Source organism: Meriones unguiculatus, chromosome 7 (genome assembly GCF_030254825.1).
Source record: "Meriones unguiculatus strain TT.TT164.6M chromosome 7, Bangor_MerUng_6.1, whole genome shotgun sequence".
Taxonomy (NCBI): domain Eukaryota; kingdom Metazoa; phylum Chordata; class Mammalia; order Rodentia; family Muridae; genus Meriones; species Meriones unguiculatus.
In genome coordinates, this window is record NC_083355.1 from 21,304,792 (window position 1) to 21,326,775 (window position 21,984).

A 21,984-nucleotide genomic window follows, 5' to 3' on the forward strand; every position below is an offset into this window, starting at 1 on the left:
ACTGACCCTGGCTGATTCTGTTGGTTCTCGTGTGGGGTGTCTGGGCACTCTGCAGTAAAGTTGCAGAGTGGTCAGAATATTTAGTATTGGAGATGCTTCAGGTTCTGGCCAACAGACACACAGGTCTCCATCCCAGTCTTGGTGGGTGCTGGCCATCGTTCCCAGGTTGGCATTGCCTGTAGGTACCTACCCTAAGATAGCCAGAGAAAATGCAAAGGCTCTTCCTCCGGTCTTCTTCGGCAGTCCTGATGGGATCAGCAGTCACCTTTCATTCCTCCCTGTCTCCTCCCTTCCTCAGCTCTTGTCTTCCAGCTTCCCAACATGTGTCAGTCAATAGACTCGAATCTCAGGGCCAACCAGAGAGGACCGATTTCAAACAGCACAGCGTGAGCCGGCTATACCAGGGGAGAGGGGTGGGGGTGAACTGAAAGGTGAAGACAGAGTCAGGCAAATCCATGTTCCTAACACCGGAGCATGGGAATGACAGAGGACCCTGGAGGGACAGATAGGGACACTTTTATATTCTCTATTACAGATTTACGTCTGCACTCCATGTTGTAGAACCGAGTCAGTACATAGATGCTGTTAGGAGCTCAGCATGTCCGCACTGCTAACGGCTTGCCTGTTCCCGCCACCCCCAGCTCAGATGCTCTGGGAAGAGCACAAAGTTGGTGACGGCAGATGCTCACTAGACTTAGAATTTCAGGAAGTCCCTGAGCACAGACATCCACAGAATGAGGGAGGAGTACAGGGATGATAGCAGCCCACACATCACAGGAATGCATCTGACCACTTGGCCAGAGAGGTGAGCCTGGGCTCCAGAGTGGCTGACAGTCTTAATTCTCTCAGTCAGTCCCCATGCCCCATGAAGCTGCTGGCTGGAGATGAGATGAAAGAATTTTTTTTTTATACTGATGCTAACCTGTATCACCTTTTCAGATCACCATTTTTCCTAGTCAAGTACAACATAGATTTGATTCCTGTTTCTGCTCCTTGGCCTTTGTGGTGACAGGAAGCAATGAACCCCCATATTTCGGTTACAGGATGTATGGGATGGCAGGGAGAGTGTGGTGCAGGAGACAGCCATCTTGCTATGTGAAGCAGAGCTCAGGGTGTGTGGCTTCTCCCTGCTGGGCCTTGCTGACTTGGATGTGGGGCTTAGTGGGGCTAGACTCTGGACACCCTGAAGATCACAAAAGCAGGGCCAGTGAGAAGTCAGGGGTCTCATGCCAGCCTCTCTGCCTTTTCACCCATTCTTCAGTTCAGAACACAGACCCAGAGCCAGCAGTGACTTACTCCAGGCCACACAACAGTGAGGGGCTGAGTCCCAGCATTGCCTAGCTCTTCTGCCTTTGCCGTTGGGCTCTTACTTGATGCCAAGAGCCGTATATTTGGTGACTAAGCCAGAGGCTGAACAGAAACCCTCAGATAGGCCTTAGAAGAAGATGCTCACAGGCAGCATGAAGTGTTTGGCTGGGGCCATTCTGCTCCTCTATGGCAAGGGCCCCCGGACTCCTTTAGTCTCAACAGTTCATCTGTGAATTGGAGCTTCTGGGAACCCTGCTGGGGCAATGTGTGCTAAGTACTAAGAGGGTGATGCATAGCAGAGTTGGTCTGAATAAAAATGAAGAGTCTTTGGGCTACACTCAAACAGCCCCGTGTGACCGTGAGAATTTGGTTTATGTACCATTGCTTCAATTCTCACTAAATTCTTCAGAGCACTTGGGTTAGTGAAGGAACTCTTCCTACGCTCAAACTCACCCATACACCCTTAACGGAGGTCACCAATGGACAAACTGAACAGCAATTGGCAGTCCTAGGTCTCCTAGGTTCTTTTTGACTCCTCTCCATGACATCACGTGAGAGATGGGATGATACAGTGATTCAGAACACTTACTTTCAAAATGGTCAATTTATTCTCTACTTTCCAGATAGACTGTCCGGGCTTCATTCACAGACACTCACACTTCAGTGAATAAATTAGAAGGTAATGCACAAAGACCTTCCCAACCCATCCAGCAAATCCTATGTGAGTGCAGGACAGGGCTCAGTCAGGGGTATGGAATTATCTTTGTCAGCAGTGGACAACAGGTATGGCCCCCACGGAGCAACCACCCAGTTGTAGATTTTTTCTCATTCCCAGAATGAGAACAAGGCCCCGTGATAACAAGAGCCAGGGAAGGGTAGGGTTTTGATTTGTGAGCATGGGGAATGATTGTTAAATGTTGGGCTGACCAGGGAAGGTCTTGGGGAAGGTTTGGATTTGGTGGAGACCTTCAAGGATGGGGAGAAAAGGAAGGCAAGATGGTAGAATGCATTTTAAAGCATGGCTAAGTGTGTCCATGCCATGCTCTGGGGAAGGCAGGGAGCACATCTGGACAGAAGGCAAAGAGGGGAAGATTAGCAGGATGCCTGCCTAACAATCTTAGTGCCTGCTGACATGGGGCTCTAGACAATTATTTTATTTTAAAGAATTCTAAAGAAAAAAACAAAAACGGAGCAACCCAATTCATGGGCTATTTAGTATCATTGAAAACATTATTTATCTGTTTTTTTATTTTTAAAGTCAAATTATCTAAAAACATCTTATCAGGACTTTTAGCCACACCTTTGGGTTGGCTCACTGGCTGCCTCCCTTGAGCAGATGGTTTTTGTTCTCTGCTAGAGGACCTGGCCTGTTGGGGCACGTGCTGTTGGTTCTTGTCTTGGGGTTTCTGCCTCCTTATCTCTGAGAGTGGGACAGCAGAGTTTCTGCCTTTCTCTCTTCTCCATTCAGTCATCCTTTCTCTCCTTCCTCCTTTTCTCCCTTCTATGCTCTCTTCTCCTCAGAACCTTTTATTTCTTTAGATAACACAATCTACATACTCAGTCACTCGCTCACACATTCTCTCACTCACTCACTCACTCACACTCACTCACTCACTCACACTCAGTCAGTCAGTCAGTCAGTTGCTCACTCACTCTGAGACATCTAGAAGGACAGCACTAGTCTAAACATGTAGAGGTTTCAAAAGAAGTGTGAGGTTAGGCCTAGGGCAGTCCTTTGCGGAGATAGGGCTGAAACACAAGATGGAAGACAGCAGTTCACAGAGCTCAAGAGGATCCTCTCCCAGTCACTGCCATGGGTTTTAAGTGTTGGGTGTGCACAGCGGGACCTGAGAGGGGTGGGAACCTAAGAAGCAATGGCTGGGACTGAGCCCCAAGAAGCAGTGGGACAGGCCTGAGGGCTGTAGCCTCCTGGCAGAACCTGTGGACCTTGCATAAAGTATTCACTGCCCCAACCATTGGCTTTCTGTGGAAGTTGGCACCCTTCCTGTCCATGCAGTGTGTAGGTGGTTTAGGTGGGTTTAGGTGAGTTTAGGTGGTGTAGGTGGTGAGGGGCTTTCATTTAAGGGGACTGCACACTTCAAACAAGAGCCATTTCAGCCACCTCTGCTATTCCTTGGCTGGCTGACTTTGGGGAGGCTCCCAAAGCACCACAGGTACTCACCTATCCAGTTGGGTTATTGATAAGGCCAATCTCATGTCTCATGAGGGTGTTGTGAGGACTGAGCGAGAGAATGAGTAGAAAGACTGATCGAGGGGGTCCAGGCACACACTGAGTGCTCAGTGTGTGATGGGGGGGGGGCTGCTGGTATTGTCATTAAGAGAGTGGTTTGGCAGGGTATGCAAAGCTGCCAACAGAGCTAGGTCCCTACCTGGGCACGCAGGTGTAAAGTCCCCCCCCCCAGAAGCCATGTGATCTCTGAGGTTGAGTAGATAATAGGGAATTCCTAGGCCTTCTTGCTGTGACTTTCAGGGCCACATGGCTTCAGAGTGGCTGAGAGGAGCCCAGAGAACACCCCCGGAAGGTTGTGGCTTAGGAGGGGGGATGGGTGGGAAATACAAACGCCCTGGGAGGCTCTCAGCTCAGCTGCGCCTCAGTTGCACTGAGGCGTGGAGTTCCAGGGAGGAGAGGATGAAGCAGCCAATGGCACCCTAGGATTACGCTGGGTGGGTACCTCTCACCCGGGATCCCAGGGTGCGGAAAGGGTGCAGTGACTCGTGGGAGTTCTATATCTGAGGTTTTCAAACCTACGCGCCTGGCCCACAGGACAGTGAACCCTGTGCCTAGAATCTGTCCCCACTCCCTAATGACAGCTGCTCCGCATTACCAAGTTCCAGCTCAACAAGCCTGCAGCTGTGAACGTTGGTTGGCAGCTGCCACTAGGAGCCCTCGTCAGGAGCAGGTGCTGTCTGGACTTTTTCAGGTCTCAATTAATGCTTGAGGCAACCCAGGTGCAGGCATTAATATTTGTTCTTGCTGCAGAGGAAGAAACAGGGAGACACCCTGAGAGGTGAGGTCAGGGTGGCTCATGGTGGGATGGAGATTCACATGCCACCAAGAGGTCAGGCTGCTGTTCTTGGGAACCTCAGGGTGTGTGAACCATGCCCATGTGTACCCTACTCCGGTTCTCTCCTTTCTGTTTTCTATAGACTCCATCCTGGAGTCTAGCAGCCTGGGACAGAATTTCAGGTGTTGCCAGCCATGGGCTGGAGGTGCTAAGCGAGTTCTTATTATATCGGAGCTTTCACGTCTTCACCTACAGAATAGGGACCGTGAGCTCAGGTCTGTAGAGAACATACATGGGAAGGGGCTTACTGCTAGTCTCAGCTCATGGTTGCTTCCTAACAGGAAGAGAACAGGTGTTCTTAAAAGAGTAACAGAACCCCAAACTGCAGGGCAGCTCGGAAGACAGGTCCCGGAGGCTCCCACCTGATCCATTGCCACCTCTCCTCAGTCCTGGTTCCAGATCTTGCTCGTTCACACGCTGGGCTGGTCAGATGTCTCATTAAACTTTCCAGGCATCATGTTAGCCAGTTTCTAGAGCAGAGATGAGCATCTGAGCCTCAGGTTCCTTTTACCTGCTGAGGAGATGTGCAACAAATACTCACCTTCCCCTCCACCAATTCAGACAATTAGGAGCAAAGCCTTCTCCATTTCTACCTGGGCTGGAAAAGACACATTCTCCTAAGCCCTGGTTGCCACCATAACTGACTTGGAGTTATTTTGGCTAGAGATGAAGATCCATAACCAGAACAAAGCTCTTGTCGAGAAAGTAGGGGCGTGTCCGTCAAGGCTCTGTTGGGTTGAGGGTTACTAACGTCCCATTTTGTCCAGGACAAAAGATTCCTCGTATCACATTAAAGCCATAGCCGTCCAGAGGAGCCTGGGACAGTATGTCAGCATGGCCACATCTTCTGGGCTTAGTCAAGAGCCTTTTAAGTTTGCACAAGCCATAAGACCCCTGCCTTCTGGCTCCTTTGAGGCTTGCTCCCCCATCCCCCCAGACTGTCCATCAAAGGAGTCGAAGCGGGAGAAGGCAAGACGGTGATGGGGCTCCCACGCCTGCTTAACAAGGAGGCCGAAGTCTGGGTTCTGATGACAGGCCCCTTTGAAGAGCTGGTGCAGACTGGGTCTTCCCAGGGTGTAGGGCTGTGGGGTGGGGGCGAGTCTCCACATAGCCAGTCGTCCAACGGGGCTTCTGTTTTACGAGGCCAGGCTGTGTTCACGGGAAGCTAAATAACAGGCTAATGAGAGGTTCTGATAGAAAGTGGAATTAACTTTAATGAGGAGAAAACACTTTGTAAGGGCCAACCAACGCCCACTGGGGCAGAGGTATAAAGTCAGGGAGCTGCTCCTCTGTGTCGGGGGTGTCTGCTCTCAGAGATCTGCTGCTTCCATCCAGGCTGCTGCGGCCATGGCTTCCAAGTGCCTCAAGGCCAGCTTCTCCTCGGGATCTCTCAAGAGCCCTGGTAAAACCGGAGGGGCCTCTGCTCGCATGTCTGCCATGTACTCCAGCAGCTCCGGCAGGCTGCCGAGTCTTTCTCGGGGAGCCCGGAGTTTCTCCGTGTGCTCCGCTGGCCTGGGTAGAAGCAAGTACAGGGTTTCCAGTTGCCTCCCTGCGCTCTGCCTCCCCCCAGGAGGCTTTGCCACCAGCTACAGCATGGCTGGAGGTTGGTTCGGGGAGGGCATCCTCACCGGCAACGAGAAGGAGACCATGCAGTCCCTGAATGACCGCCTGGCCACCTATCTGGAGAAGGTGCGCCAGCTGGAGCAGGAGAATGCCAGCCTGGAGAGCCGCATTCGAGAGTGGTGTGAGCAACAGGTACCCTACATGTGCCCCGATTACCAGTCTTACTTCCGGACCATGGAGGAGCTCCAGAAGAAGGTGAGTGGCTTCAGGTGCAGAAGCTACATCATGTGTGGGAGCAGCCTGGCTCCCATCGGGAACTTTTGGAGGGAACAGAGCTTGTTAATAAACTGGCCTCTTTTATTCTTCTTAACAACTTTAGCCCAATCTATCAGACCCTGAACTTGAACTTGGGCTGTATTAACTCACCGGCTGTGTGACCTTTGATACCACTGTCCCTCTCTCTCTGAATTTTAACATCCTCATTTTAGAAGAGCAAGCAAGGTGGTTGGATTTGGTGTGTTCACTGAAGCTTGGTTTCGCCATCTGTAAAGCAAAGAAGACACCTTTCTAGGTCCTCATTCTTGAAGGGCTCAGTTGGATCCCAAGCGAAAGCATTTGTGACCAGAGAACTAGAGGGTACCTGCTGGCAGCCATCTGCCTTGGACTCATGGCAGGCCTGGGGGACAGGAAGAAGCCTCATTCCCTCATGCTTCAGTATTTCCTGTAGCATGTCTGTGCCTTTTCCCTAGCCCTCCACATCATTGGCATACCACACTGTATAGGCTCTAGAGGTTCTAATGTTTGATACCAGCTCTCATCTCACAGAGAACCTCAAACCATTGAGATTCCAGAATGGGGATCTGCCTCCTTTCACTGGCAGCTCTTGCCAGACCCGGGGTGGTCGGGGGCAGGGGGAAGCACCCACCAGCAGAACGTCCTTTCTTACATGAAATCACTTCTTTATGTTCCCAGACTCTTTGCAGCAAGGCAGAGAATGCCAGGCTGGTGGTACAGATCGACAATGCCAAGCTGGCTGCCGATGACTTCAGGACCAAGTGAGTGGTCCTGCTTGCCCCTGGGCTGGAACTGGTACAGCTGGATGCCGGTGATGGTTGAGCTTGAGGGTTTCAGCTTGCACCCAGGCACTGAGGTGTGAGGGCAGGGCTTACAACACCAGGCCAGTGCGGCGATGGGGCTTGACTTTCCTACAAATGGGATCACAGGTTGGGGTGCCTTGCTCTCTGTGTGCAGGTACGAGACAGAGGTGTCCCTGCGGCAGCTGGTGGAGGCTGACATCAACGGCCTGCGCCGGATCTTGGATGATCTGACCCTGTGCAAGGCTGACCTGGAGGCGCAGGTGGAGTCTCTGAAGGAAGAGCTGCTCTGCCTCAAGAAGAACCATGAGGAGGTGAGCATGAGGGAGGCCATGAGCATGGAGGACCAAGCGAGGTTAGGGAGGAGGTCAGCATGTGGGGTAGATGAGAATGGAGAAGGAGGTATTCATGGAAGACCAGGTGAAGATGGGGAAGAGGTGAGCAGGAGGGATCAAATGACAATGGGGAGAGGTGAGCCGAGGAGTGGGTGGGAATGGAAAGAAGAGGTAAGATGGAGGAGCGTATGAACATGAGGGGGCAGGAGCATTGGGAGAGATGAGCAAGGGCGAGGAGATGAACATAAGGAGCGCAGGTGAGTACAGGAAGGAAGAGTTGAGTATGGGCGAGGCAGCCACCTTGAAACAGACCCTCCTCTGTACCACAGGAAGTGAACTCGCTGCGCTGCCAGCTTGGCGACCGGCTCAACGTGGAGGTGGATGCCGCTCCTCCTGTTGATCTGAACCGGGTTCTGGATGAGATGAGGTGCCAATATGAGACCTTGGTGGAGAATAACCGCAGGGATGCGGAAGACTGGTATGACACCCAGGTCAGTGCAGGCTGAGGTGGAGTCAGGGTAGGAACGGGTTGGTGTGGGTAAAGGTCTTTTTGACTCACACTCGTTGATTCCACGTGATCTCTGAAACCTTTGAGGCTGAGACCTCAGGGGTCCTGAGCAGATCCCGCGTGCCTGTGTTTCAGACCGAGGAACTGAACCAGCAGGTCGTGTCCAGCTCAGAGCAGCTGCAGTCCTGCCAGACGGACATCATCGAGTTGAGACGCACTGTCAACTCCCTGGAGATTGAGTTGCAGGCACAGCAGAGCATGGTAAGCACCGGGATGGAGTGGAACAGCTCCTGAACCAAGCTGGGAGGCATGCAACCCCTAGATTCCATACTTCAGCTATGCAGGTGGACTCCCAGAGTCCAAATTCTTAGCTCAGGACTTCTCTGTGCAGAGAAGAAAGTAAGGAGACCAGGCACACATCCCAGCTGCCCTCGTGGTGAAAGACAAGAGGGTCTGTAGTACTTGACATGCCTGAGTAGTAATTCTTATGTTCGTGTTAAGATCCACCTTTTGCGTAATGATCCCTCTATGAAGGAAGTTAAGTCAAGGGCATACAGGAGCGGCTTCAGTGTATACAGGCATACAGGCCGGCCCCTTCCTTTCTGAGTGTGTTTTTGTAGGTTCTGAAATTCAGTACAGTGATCTTCAGTGGCTTCTACGCATGGTTTCTCCTAGTCCTGTGACTTTCTGAGCTTCCTCTCGTGTTCTGAAGTCCCATTGAGACACAGGTAGATCTTCCTCGACAGTTCACTGCTCGCTAATCTCTTCCTCTTCCCACAACCTTTGTCCTCTCAGAGAGATGCTCTGGATGCCACCCTGGCTGAGACGGAAGCCCGCTACAGCTCCCAGCTGGCCCAGATGCAGTGCATGATCACCAATGTGGAATCTCAGCTTGGTGACATTCGGGCCGACCTGGAGCGCCAGAACCAGGAGTACCAGGTGCTGCTGGACGTCCGGGCCCGGCTGGAGTGTGAGATCAACACGTACAGGGGCCTGCTGGAGAGCGAGGACTGCAAGTGAGTGTGGCTGAATGCTCTCACCTCTCCACAGGTGCCCAGGGAGAGCACGGTATCCTGATTCAGGAACTTTGGTGTTTTAGCGCTAGTCTTGGGACCAACCCATTCTGTTGCTCTGGCTGGTTCTATTTTTCTCTCTGGACACCTGTCTTCCCTTGGATAAAACAAGGAGATAGGATTTAAAAGGCACCTTCCTGTTTGTATATGCTAGGATCTGTTCAGTGTTATTGAGAACAGCAACTGCAGGATGATAGTAACATGACTCTCTCTGTCTCCCAGGCTGCCCTGCAACCCGTGTGCCCCTGACTACTCATCTTCCAAGTCATGCCTCCCCTGCCTTCCTGCTGTCTCCTGCAACACTGGCATTGCTCGTACAACCTGCAGCCCCCGTCCTGTCTGTGTACCCTGCCCTGGGGGCCGGTTCTAAGAGAGCGACAGATCCAAAGGGTCAAGCCCATGGCCTCCAGGGCTCCGACATGGCCTCTAGTCAACTCAACTCTTCCAACCCACACGTCTTCGTTCATGCTGGGCCCATGAGAGGGCTCTCTTGCAGATAAATGCCTCCAAGTTTCTTTGACCCGGTCACCTAAGGCTGGTTGTCCTTCAGGCCTTGACTCCTCATCATTTCAATGGGCTCCAAGGTCTCTGTTCTGGGCCGGCCCCTTCCTTTCTGAGTGTGTTTTTGTAGGTTCTGAAATTCAGTACAGTGTATCTTGAGGGTGGGGCAATAAAGCCGTTTGCTCTGGCTCCCAGTGACCGGCTCACATCATTTCTGTGTTGGTTTGTGGCCATGTTGGGTTTAGACTGACTGCTGGGCAGACATATGGGGGATGTTTGTCCAAGGGTGACCCTGAAAATAACAGGGTCACTATGCTTCTCATTGGGGGTGGTTAGAGGACTGCAAAGGCTGTGTGTGTGTGTGTCTGTTTGGAACAGATTTGAGTGTTGTTCTTCTGGCTTCATCCACCCCACCCCCACCCCTTTGAGAAAAGATCTCTCGTTGCCCTGGGACTTGCCAAGTAGGCTGGACTGGCTGACCAGTGAACTCCAAGGATCTCCCTGTCTCTGCTTCCCTAGCACAGACATTACAAGCATGTGCCTCCATGGCTGGCCTTAAAAAATAGAAATAAAAAAGTGGATTCTGGGGCTTGAACTCAGGTTGTTACAAGGCAGGCACTTTGCCAACTGAGGGCCTTGCTGTGAGGCTTTTTGCTTGGCTTCCCTGATGAAGACCTTGCTGCAGGTTTCCAGTGTGGTGACCGTTGTTACCTCTTTTCCCTCTTGGTATATGTAGCAACCTTAGGGGTCCCAGTGTAGGCCTGATAAAGTTGAGATAAGTATAAGAGGGAACACCGGGGTTCCTTTATGAGCTTGTGTATGGTCCTCATAGAGCAGTGGCATGTGTCCCATGCTCAGGGTAGTTTTAGGGTTCATTCATATAGATTCTCCTCTTTCCTTGCAGCTCTCTTATGAAACCCTTTCAGTTCAGGAGATCTCGTGATAGTCCACAACTCCACTACACACAGGCAACAGAGATAGAGCCTCAGTGGGGACTTTTACTCGTAACTCAGAGGCTTGTGACCTAGGAGGCTCCTGTGTGCCCTTGGCACCGAATGAGGTGTCGAGGCTCAGATGCAGGAACCCCCAGCATCTTCCCCTGCATCCTGTTGTTTGTATTCAGAATGTCTTCCCTCAAACGACCAAGCAAAGCACCAACTTCTTCCAATCCCAATGGGAGAGGAACAAGGGTGATGGTCCACTTACTTCTAAGCTAGATAAGAAGGCAGGTTGTCTGCAGAGGGACATGTGCTCTTCAAAGAGGACAAAGGTCCCTGTTCAGGAACTTACTTGATGTTAAGAGGGTGATCATGGTACCAAGGTGAAGAGCAGAATGGTGAAAGGGACTGGACTGATTTGGGCCAGAGCTGCCCCTTCCTGGCATCAGAACAGCTCACTCTGATTCTGCTGTAGAATCCTCATCCCCCTGAAAGAGGGCCCAGGCTTTTGGCCTCTGCCAGACCCTGGCTCTAGTTAGCCTTTACCATTACCTTCTTGGAATACGATGGCTGAATTTTCTGAGGCTCAGGAATCTGCTTCATTCATTTTATTCACAAACCTTTACTGAGGACCAATATGTGCCAGGTGGGATGCTAGGTAGCATGGGCAGGGGTCATTCTACGTGGAAGGGAGGCCTTGATATAGCACAGGGAGGGTATCCACTCCTACTCACTACTTCTCTGTCTGTCTGTTTATCTATCTATCTATCTATCTATCTATCTATCTATCTATCTATCTATCTATCTATATCTGTCTGTCTATCTAACTACTTTAGTGATGGGAAGAGGCTGTGCCATTAATGTAAAGAATACAGAATTGGAACACGGGGTCAGAGGGACCTGGGTTCAAATGTAAGCCTTTCCATTGTGGGAGAGTGTTGGCAGGTCATCGTGCCTTTCTGAGTCTCAGTTCTCTCCTGAGGAAAACAGATCAGGTGACGCTTAGTCACTATGCTGTAATGTCCCTGGCGCTTTACTGAGCATACGGCTTGCATCTGGACACTGGCCAACACTGACTCGTCCTTCTAGTTGGATGCTCTTAGGGTAGCCATCTACTTTTCTCTGTTGGAATTTCGTTTTTGAGGCAGCATTTCCAGGCAGCAGTGTCCACTTGCCTCAGGTCAGCTTAAGTATGTAAGAAGCTGTGGGGGTGGAGAAATGGCTCAGCATTGAAGAGTGTTTGTTTCCTTGCAGAGGAATGGAGTTTAGACTTGGTTTCCAGTATCCATGTCAAAGATCTCACAAGCACCTGTAACTCCAGTTCCAGGGGATCCGATGCCCTCTGGCCTACGTGAGCACCTCACTCACAATCCATACTCTCCCAGTACGTATAATTAAAAAACAAAACCAAAGAAAGCCCAACCAAACAACAACAATGATGACAACGACAAACTAACCAACCAACCAACCAACCAACCAACCAACCAACCAACCAACCAACCAACCAACCAAGAAGTTGCATGCGTTAGCATCAGTTTCAACTCTGACAGTGGTGAGCACAGGCTTTAGTGAAGCCTGCTCTGTACAAGTCACACTCTGTTCTTCTTCCTGGAGCCCTCAGAATCAAAAGCCACTTCCAAGCCATCTAACTTCCTCCCAGATGGTGCTCACCAGCTCACAAGGAACCTACCTTTACTCAACTCATCTGCTTTTCATTTACAGTCCTTGTCTCCATGCAGCCAGAAGTTTTCACCTCTGTCTGCATGCTGGAATGACCTGGAGGGCTTAGAAATAAAAACCCAACAAACCAAACCCACAACACAACAAAATAAAAAACAGAAAATGACCCTTTTCCTGCCTCGACCCCCAGAAATCCTGATTCAGTTGGCTAAGATTTTCCTAGTAATGGGGTGTCTGGAAGCTCTTTGGGTGACGCTGAGGGGAGCTCGGGGCAGCTTTGTCTGCTTCTTAACTATGGATGCAGTGTTACTAGCTGTCCCCAGTCCCTACCATGCCACGATGGGCTATCCCTCATACTGTGAGCTAAGATCAGCTCTTCCCTACGTGGCTTTCGGCGGGGGATTTCATCACAGCCGAGAGGATACAGGACAAAGTAAGTAAATCACTGCCAAGGACCCAGCCTGGCTTCCGTTCACGTAATAGCTAGCAAGTGCTGCTTATCTATGACGTTGAAGGGTGGCTGAGGTGTCTCACCTCAGGTCATTGGTGTTGTTCTCACGCCTGCCCCCCCATCTGGCATCACCAGCTTCTCCAAACTGTACCATTGAGAAGAAGCCACTGGAATTCTGGTTGTTCCAGAGGATCAAAATGGAAGTTCTTTTTTTTTTTCTTATGGAGGTGAGGAGGGAGGAGGGTCATGAGAGTCGGGGTGGGACCATGCCCTCACCCATGCTAGGCGTGCACTCTAACATATGAGTGAGTGTGTGCGTAAATATCCTCATCTCTTGATAGATCATTTAATCAAAGTCAATTTTCATTAAGAAATTGAGATGCAGGGAGACAAAATGACTTTTAAAACTTACAGCACACATTAGAAAGGCAGGGTTCCTATCTCGAGATCTTAAACACTGGGAGGACAGGGTGGTAGTTTCTATTTCCTGTCCTCTTGCCAATGCCTCTGAAGGAAGTAATTGGAGAGGTAGGAAAAGTGCTTGTGTCCCAACACTGCTTTGAGAAGAGAGTCTAGTGTCTAGGGTTCTGAGCAGATATGAAAGAAAGTCATTGGAGCGTCAGCATTCATTTCTCTCTGTCTTTGACTGGAGCCAACGTGACCAGCTGCCTCAAGCCCCTGCTGCCAGGCCTTCATCATGGCAAATGATGAACTGTGGTCCCCCCCACTGTAAGCCTTCCTTCCTTGAGTTGCGTTTTTCAGGCATTTTGTTATAGCAACAGGAAAAGTACCTAAAGCAGGAGTGAGTACAAGGGCGGTGATGTGACATGTGCCTGTAAGCCCACAGCTTTCACAGCCGGAACTGAAAAGCGTTAGCTTAGCCTGTTGCTCAAGGAATGACTAAGGCTTGGGAACTAGGTACGACTGCTCCTCGTTTCTTGGCTTCACGCAGAGCATCCCCTTTCAAAGACCTAATTTACAGGACTTCCGCTTACTGGGGTCCCAAATTGAGCCCTCCCCATGCACCACTGCAGAAAGTAAAAGGAGAGCCAGTTCTAACTTGTTCAACCTCAGCCTGAACAGATGATAGTAGAACATTCCACCACAGTGGCAGCCACCTTCAAGTGGAGGACCCACAGAGGGTCAAGACAGAGGCCCTGCCTCCTGGAGGCGGTCATGACATTGACCTGCTTCTCCAAGGAGAAGGGCCTTCCATTCCCATTTGCATCCAACTGAAAAGATGTCTTAGCTGCTTAGGTGTCTGTTTCTCTTTCTCTCCTCCTGATATGTGGGAGGACAAGATATATTCTGAAACCCCTGGTCTCTTTCCTATCCATCCAGATTTATACCTCGCTTTTGAGGCAGCTTCTGTCACCCACACATTTCCTTGTGAAGGGGCCAGGCCTCTTCCCACATGAAATGCTTTCATTAAAGGGGAATCTACCTTTCGGCAGGTTTGCAGCCTTCCCCTAGGGCAGGTGCAGGCGGGGGCGCAGCGGGCAAGGTCCCTGGCAACACAGGACAGGCTGCGACAGTACCTGCTGCCACACCCTAGTAATGAGGGGCCAGGTATGGGGCTGGTCCTTTGAAGATGTGTGTTGATGCTCTCCCCCGAGGGTGACCAATGACAAGAACCCAGAGTCCTGCTTTAGCCAAATGACCAGTTTGCCCTCTTTTATGAGGAAAGGAACTCCTTATTGGAAACCGAATTACAAATTAATTATCAGCTTCCTCTGGGGCTGAGTGTAAACATCAACACTCCCACTCCCCCTGATGACTTTTTTAGTGTGAGCCCCTTTACTCCAGGAGTATAAAAAGGCCTGGGAAGGATGGAGTCTGTAGATATCCAGGGAGCTGCTGGGGGAGAAAGCTCCTCCCTAGCATGACATCCAGCTGCTCTGTCCCCAACACCTTGCCAGCCTCTCTCAAGAGCTCTTCACGGCCTTCCTCCGTCTGTTCCAGTAATATGGGCAGCAGGCCTGAGCTGTGCCTGGGTTATGTCTGCCAGCCCCTGCAGTGCATGCCCTCCATCTGCATGCCTACCACCTACCGGCCAGCCAGCTGCCTCTCCAAGGCCTACCTGCCCAGCTCTTGCCAACCCAGCAACCGCCGGCCAACTGGTTGCTTCTCCAGCTCCATGGGTGCCTATGGCCTGTTCTGTGAGGGCGCCTTCAACGGCAATGAGAAGGAGACCATGCAGGTCCTGAATGACCGCCTGGCCAACTACCTGGAAAAGGTGCGGCAGCTGGAGAAGGAGAATGCAGAGCTGGAGGGCAAGATCCAAGATGTCTACCAGGTGCAGGTGATGACCATGTGTCCTGACTACCAGTCCTACTTCCAGACCATCGAAGAGCTCCAGCAGAAGGTGAGGTGAGGGCGCGTTGTGAACAGACTATCTGGGAGAGGCACCCAGAAAAGCCAGTACTCTAGATAGGAATCTCATTAAGGTTTTCAGCTATGCTCAGGGAAAAGAGACCTCCCCAGGGCATAGGATTATCTCCTAACTAGAACATTCATCCAAAGACCTTAGTGCAGGAAGGGCCCTGTCGTTGCAAAGCTTTGGAGGTCTCTTTTCCTTTTCCAGACATCAGTTTCCTCATCTGTAGAATGGGAGAGAATACTGGTCCATATTTAAAGGGGTACTTAAGAGAACTCGGTAAGCAATGCAGGTCAAGTGTTTAGTACAGCCTCTGTATCTCCTGAATTCTCAGTAAATGTCAAGGACTTGTCTGTCAGACAGAATAGGACTCTTTCTTTACACATTGCTCACGGCATCCATAATGGGAAATTTGGAAGATCTCAATTAGCCTAAGATAATCCTCCACAGACATGCCCACAGTCCAACCCAATGTAGGCAATACCGCATGGAAGCTCTCTTCCCAGGTGATTCTTAGTTGTGTTACTAGATGTGGGAAGAGGCAGACCACTATGGGTGACACTATTCCCTAGGCAGAGGGTACTGACCTCTTTAAGAGTGGAGTGATCAAGCTAAGAGCAATCAATCGATCGAGCAAGCAGGCAATCGAGTGAGCACACATTCATGCATTTATTGCTCTCTGCTTTTGGCTGTGATGTGACTCGTTGTTTTACTAACTGGAATTGTCAGCCAAATAAATCCTTTTTTATGTTGCTTTTTTTTTGGGTCAGGGTTATTTTGCCAAAGCAACAGAAATGGAACTAGGACACCTTCCCTGCGTTTTTTTCCTTCTGCTCCTACCCACTCTATGTGTCTTGGTTGGCAGGTTCTGTGCACCAAGGCAGAGAATGCCAGGATGATCGTGCACATTGACAATGCCAAGCTGGCTGCAGATGACTTCAGGACCAAGTGAGTTTGGCAGGGGACTTGGAGGTAGGGAGTCTTTTCCTTGAACACCCTTGGGTTAGCTCTCCATTGGTTTCATACAGGATTAGACAGCGCCAGCATTTTAAAGCCTTCCTTGGGTTCTGTATACAGTTCTACCCTTTGGTTGCTTACCCTGACTTTTTTTGTAGGTATGAGACAGAGCTGTCCCTGAGACAGCTGGTAGAAGCAGACACCAATGGCCTGCGCAGGATCCTGGATGAGCTGACCCTGAATAAGGCTGACCTGGAGGCTCAAGTAGAGTCCCTGAAGGAGGAACTTCTGTGCCTCAAGAGGAACCATGAAGAGGTGAGATGAAAAGTAAAATAGAGGTGGGTCTAGGGTACACCTTGAAAACAAAATAGGGCTTGGAGTTGAATAGATATGAGTTGAAATGGCCAGGTGGACGACATATTGTTTCTGTGACTTTATGTGATTCTTGTACCCTTTCTGAGTCCCATCACTCATGAAACAGAGGTAACTACCATGCAGGGTTATTGGGAGGATCTAATGATATTACATGGATCATGAATATGACACAGGCCCTGGGCATGAAACACCTACCTCTTAGTAGGTGAACACAAATGCATCTCTTTCTTCTGTACTTCCTGGTGACTGCCAAATTTCTGTAGCAGGGACTGCATTTGTCTTTCTGGTGAGAGCCTTATCCTAGTGGGCTTAGGATGTTTGCATTGTAGAATGTACACACGGTCTGTCTCTGTGAGGCTGCCTACTGGATGAGCCCTCCCCTCTGAGGGTTAGACTTTGGTGTTTTACATCTCTGTTCTGTCCCTATTCTTGCCCACTTCTTGTTCTTCTGTCTCTATGTAAGATCCAGAAGATTAAGTCATAGACACCATTTCTTCCCCCTATTCTCACAGGACCCCATATGCTGCAAGGACCATTTGCTCTGTGGTGCTTTGGTCTTCCTCCTCCGGGTTGACCCTCATACTTTTTCAGCAGGGATTTGAATGAACAAGCGTCTCTGGATTCTGGTTGGGCTTCCTTCCCTAGGCTTAAATGTAAAATAACAATCAGTCACCATGCACTCAGTGAATGCCCTGGGGCATCTGACTCATCCCACTAAAACCAGAGAGTTGGGAACTGCACCAAGAAGTCACTAATGAGGCATTATCATACACTTGGGCAGCCACAGTGACAACTTTCTCTCACTGGCAGGCAGGCCTGGGGAGGGGCCTGTTCTCATTTGGACCTGGAATCAAGTAAAGTCAGGTTCTGTGACCCTCCTTCCTCACTCAACGAATAGGGCTGGTAGCATGATGAGAAAATGGGAGGGGGTGGTGGTGCATGGGTTTCCCATCTTAGTCCAAATAAACAAACAAAAAAATTGACCCTGAACTTGGCTTCTGCCCAAGTGACAGGAAGTGTCACCAGGGGTGATCAGTTGGATGACCATTGAGACTCTGCAGGGTAGGCTTCAGGCCCTGAAGGCCCCTCCCCCCCCAGTGCCAAGCTCTTCAGGGTCCCTTGTTATATTTTATGCATTTTTCAAACTTGCTTGGGGTCTTGTGTCTCTGCAGGAAGTTGGTGTCCTTAGACAACAGCTTGGGGACCGCCTTAACATCGAGGTAGATGCTGCACCCCCCGTGGACCTGACCAGGATGTTGGAGGAGATGAGATGTCAGTATGAGACCATGGTGGAGAGCAACCACAGGGACGTGGAGGAATGGTTCAATACACAGGTGAGCACATCTCTCCCAGGAGGCTGGGCTCTTCAGTGTCCCAAGGAAGGGACTCCCAGCCTTCTCCCTGTCTTTGCTGCAGATGGAGGAACTTAACAAACAGGTGGCCACAAGCTCTGAGCAGCTTCAGAGCTATCAGTCGGACATCATTGACCTGAGACGAACAGTCAACACCCTGGAGATCGAACTGCAGGCTCAGCACAGCCTGGTGAGAGCTGCTGGAGGGTACCTGTTAGCTCTGGATCTGGGAAAGCACTGGGTACAGGTTGCAGCTGTGTCTGGAGGGCAGGAGGATAACCCGATTCAGCCAAGAGATTCACACCCCCAGCTGACTTTCTTGGAGGGAGGGTTCTTAGGAACCATCTCAGAGATAAAGGGATATGGCCCATATTGGATGCCAAACATCATTTCCCCCAACAGGCCTGCCATTCAACTAGCCCGTCCTTCCAATCCCCTGTTCTCAATGTCACCTATAGAGATTAAATAACCCCCATACCTAGGATTTTCTCCAGATCATTGGAACCAGAGTTTCTGGAGCCTTGGCTTGGGGCTGGGTATTTTTTAAGGACTCCCATGTGAAAGCCATCAAGAAGATGTGAAGTCCTAATAGAATATTTGATGAACTCTAACTCCAAACTTTATAGGATCAGATTCAGGATTTGAGTTCAGACTATGGTTCTACTGGATGTGTAACCTGGAGCAGATGACGTGATCTATTTCTGGGCTTCTGTTTCCACAGTGGCTTAGAAGAGGGGGGGCCATTCATCAAAGCAAAGACTCAACTCTCCTCTGTCTTTCTGCACCAGGCCACAGAAAGCAGCTGCCTCTTCACCGTTGTGCCTTTCCTTTGCCCTAGAGAGACTCTCTGGAAAACACGTTGGGGGAGACGGAGGCCCGCTTCACCTCCCAGCTGGCCCAGATGCAGGGCATGATCACCAACGTGGAGTCCCAGCTGGCCAACATCCGCTGTGACCTGGAGAGACAGAACCAAGAGTACAAGGTGCTGCTGGACGTCAAGGCCCGGCTGGAGTGTGAGATCGACACGTACAGGGGCCTGCTGGAGAGCGAGGACAGCAAGTGAGTGGCTGGGGAGAGGCTCTGTAGGGTGTCCAACAGGGTGGGATGGGGCCTAGGAAGCAAGCCCATCTGTCTACCTGTCATGGGCTTAGGAGACACCACAAAGCTGGTATGCTCTAAAGGAATCCAGGTGATGTTAAGGCTACGGTCTCAAACTTGGCCCAGAAGAGTCCATCCTTCTTCACTTCCAGCTGACAAACTCCTCTCAAGTGCCTACCGTGCAACAGGGATCACGAAGGATACGGAAATAGATGATGAGAAAGCATCTGCCTTCAGATTGCTGCATCTGTCAGGCACAGGCAGGCAGCCCACTGGAGGTCATTCTTGGGAGAGGAGTTCTGGGAAGACAGGAGGTAGCTTGATGCTGTTGGGCAGCAGGCAGGAACGGTCAGCTGGAGCTCTTTAATGGACAACTACAAAGGACACACCTGGCCCATCAGAGGCCTTTGCCGTTTTTAGGGAATGGTAGGATCTGCGTAGTTGCTCACCTCTCTACTTGCTGGTAAACATCTGGAATACAGAGACAATAGGATATATTTGTTTCCCTGGACTTGGTGCATGGCAGATGCCGGGGAAATGTTTCTTGTCTGAGTCAAGGAAAACTCAGAGCTGCTGTTTGGGAAGATTCTCCTGAGAGATGCAAGAAGGGCTGAGTGGGAGGGGAACCAGGCAGGGACAGTAGTCAGGAGCAATGGGGAGATCACTGGAGGTATCTGTCCCGCTGTTATGCAAGCAGGATTAATCAGTAGAATTTGTTGGCTGTCTTCTGGATTCAGGGTGTTGTGACAAAGGGTGTGCTAATAGTGTTTCTTTCTTTCTTTCTTTCTTTCTTTCTTTCTTTCTTTCTTTCTTTCTTTCTTTCTTTCTTTCTTTCTTTCTCTCTCTCTCTCTCTTTCTCTCTCTCTCCTTCCTTCCTTCCTTCCTTCCTTCCTTCCTTCCTTCCTTCCTTCCTTCCTTCCTCCTTCCTTCCTTCCTTCCTTCCTTCCTTCCTTCCTTCCTTCCTTCCTTCCTCCTTCCTTCCTTCCTTCCTTCCTTCCTTCCTTCCTTCCTTCCTTCTTTCCTTCCTTCCTTCTACAAAAATCCCTGTATGTGCACATGCATGTGTAAGTGTTCATATTTATGAATGCAGATTTGCATTGTTACAGTGTGTGTGTGTGTGTGTGTGTGTGTGTGTGTATAGTGTGTGTGTGTGTGTGTGTGTGTGTGTGTAGGTCAGAGGACAACTTCAGATTTCCAGTTTGCCTGAGACAAGGTCTCTTTTGCACCATGGCACACACCAGTCTAGCTGGCCCACAAGCTTTTGGGGATGGTCTTGCCTCTGCCTACCCTCTCACTGTAGGAATAGCAGGGCTATGGACACGTGTTGTGCCTGATCTCACATAGACTCTGGGGATCCAACACAGGTCTTTACATGTGTATGATAAACCCTTTACTCACTGAGACATCTCCCCAACCCTTGCAGCAATTTATTGTCCAACGTTTTGTCTTGTTTTTCGGTCACTCAGAATCATATCCCACCAAAGCAAGTGTTGTAAACTAACATGTTTGCAAGGACTGGGCTGTTCCCATACACACATGATATGGGACGGTGGAAGCCAGGGATCTTGTGCTGTCCTCGTATTGTCCTCTGACGGCCAGTTCCACCAAATAAGAAGCAGATCCTGTGTGTTGCTGCTCTTTCAGCTGCTCAAGGAGAGCTGGGATTTGTATTCCCCCCCCAAGCTTTAAAAGTTTTCAACTTTAAAATATATTTAACACATTGAAAAGAAAAAAGGTTCTGGCCACATTAAATAACTTAAGACTGAAGGTGGCCCTCAGGTTACACGTTGGGTCTCCGAGCTGTTTGGTCTCTGCCTGGGGTCCAGTGTGTCGGTTCTGGTTTTGGGCCCCAGCCTGTCAGTGTCTGAGACCACCCTGTTTCCTTTTGCCATGTATTCATTCCACATCCGTTTATTATTTCTTCTTCTTCAACACATTCTTAGGAAGTGCCTGCTCTATACCAGGTATAGAGAGAGCATACCCGAATAGTTCTGGAACTTAACTGTCTGGTAGGGCAGATAGTCCCCAGTGAAGTAGGTAGCTATTACTACAGGAGGAGCCAAGTGATGCCCCTGAGACATCTAACACTGAGGTGCTGGGGGTTTGGAGGTGTTGTGACAGCTGAGTTGAGCCTTTAACGAAGAGAAGGAGTTGATTGAGACAGTGGTTATGGAAGAGAGTTCTAGAAAGAGAAGACGCGCATCCTACAGCCTGAGCTGGCTAGCTCATGGAGGAACTGTCAGGAGGCTGGAGACCAGACAGCCTCAGGTGTGTGCGGGGAGGTACAGTAGGACACACATATCTGTAAAAGAGGCTCACGCTTGCCTCAAGCACAAGTGGGAGCCACTGAAGGTCTTAGGTAGGGGAGGGACACAGTTAGGTTGCTGTCTACTGGAGAGCAATCTGCCGGGGTTTAGAAGGAGAGGCAAGAGAGGAATTGTGGGTAGGGGTCAGTTGGAAGGCCACGGAGGTGACACAGGCAAGAATGAAGGAGACTGAAATAAGGGAAGCCAGGTGAAAGAGGTGTGCGGCGTAGCCCATCAGAGAGGTGCAGGAGGGTAGAATTGTCATGGTATGTGAGGCGGTGGACTCCTCTGCTAATTCCTGCCCACTGTGCCTTTTTCTCCCAGGCTACCCTGTAACCCTTGCACCACGCCCTCCTGCCAGCCTTGTGCACCCTCCCTTGGGGTGCCGCGCCCCGTCTGTGTGCCACACACTGTTTGCGTGCCTGGTTCGCCCTGCCTTCAGAGCCGCTACTGAAGCCTCTGAGCATCCCTCAGTGTGTGGATCCTGGAGGAACCCGAGCCCCATGACCTGGTGCCTCTTCACACCAAGCCTGACCACAATCCTGAGACCATGCAAAGAGCGGGGCCAGCTTAGATGGTCCCCGAACAGAACCAGGAAGTGGACACTGGCAACATGCTCTGATGCTATATTGCTTCAAAGCTGCCTCCTCTACTGCCACGGGCAGAAGGTTCTCTTTGGTGATGTTTCTGGGTGTCTATGCTTTCTCAGAGGGCACATGCTTTCGGTTAAACTGCAAATAAAGCCTAACTCAATGGCCCTGCAAGTTTGTATTTCCTTGTCTCTCATGATGGCGCATGCATTCATGAGCCAACTCTATTTGTTTGGGCTCAAGAAGGCAGTGTCCAAATTTTGTGTTCTTATGCCTCTTATTTTTAAAATATCAGTTCTTTTTATCTTACGTGTATGAGTGTTTCGCCTGCTTCGTATGTGTGTGTAGCACATGTATGCCAGAAGAGGGTGTCGGATTCCCCCATAGAACTA

At 50.4% G+C, this 21,984-nt stretch overlaps 2 protein-coding genes across 2 annotated transcripts; both read left to right on the plus strand.

Moving 5' to 3' along the window:
* Positions 1 to 5,703: 5,703 nt before the first annotated feature.
* Positions 5,704 to 9,664, plus strand: Krt35 (keratin 35). The gene is made up of 7 exons (XM_060386729.1): positions 5,704 to 6,212; positions 6,930 to 7,012; positions 7,209 to 7,365; positions 7,716 to 7,877; positions 8,030 to 8,155; positions 8,690 to 8,910; positions 9,190 to 9,664. Exons 1-7 carry the CDS (start codon positions 5,742 to 5,744, stop codon positions 9,335 to 9,337), a joined length of 1,368 nt encoding a protein of 455 aa, XP_060242712.1. The 5' UTR covers positions 5,704 to 5,741; the 3' UTR covers positions 9,338 to 9,664.
* Positions 9,665 to 14,419: 4,755 nt separating this feature from the next.
* On the plus strand, positions 14,420 to 21,712 carry Krt32 (keratin 32). Its single transcript, XM_021626269.2, has 7 exons — positions 14,420 to 14,902; positions 15,780 to 15,862; positions 16,030 to 16,186; positions 17,419 to 17,580; positions 17,663 to 17,788; positions 18,437 to 18,657; positions 21,327 to 21,712. Exons 1-7 carry the CDS (start codon positions 14,420 to 14,422, stop codon positions 21,454 to 21,456), a joined length of 1,362 nt encoding a protein of 453 aa, XP_021481944.1. The 3' UTR covers positions 21,457 to 21,712.
* Positions 21,713 to 21,984: the final 272 nt, after the last annotated feature.

Bases quoted from the DNA above. Each gene is read 5' to 3' on its own strand.
- Krt32 (XM_021626269.2), top strand. From the start codon at position 14,420: ATGACATCCAGCTGCTCTGTCCCCAACACCTTGCCAGCCTCTCTCAAG. The intron at 16,187-17,418 runs GTGAGATGAAAA...GTGTCTCTGCAG, and splicing joins TCAAGAGGAACCATGAAGAG to GAAGTTGGTGTCCTTAGACA. The intron at 17,789-18,436 runs GTGAGAGCTGCT...CCTTTGCCCTAG, and splicing joins TGCAGGCTCAGCACAGCCTG to AGAGACTCTCTGGAAAACAC.
- Krt35 (XM_060386729.1), top strand. From the start codon at position 5,742: ATGGCTTCCAAGTGCCTCAAGGCCAGCTTCTCCTCGGGATCTCTCAAG. The intron at 7,366-7,715 runs GTGAGCATGAGG...TCTGTACCACAG, and splicing joins TCAAGAAGAACCATGAGGAG to GAAGTGAACTCGCTGCGCTG. The intron at 8,156-8,689 runs GTAAGCACCGGG...TTGTCCTCTCAG, and splicing joins TGCAGGCACAGCAGAGCATG to AGAGATGCTCTGGATGCCAC.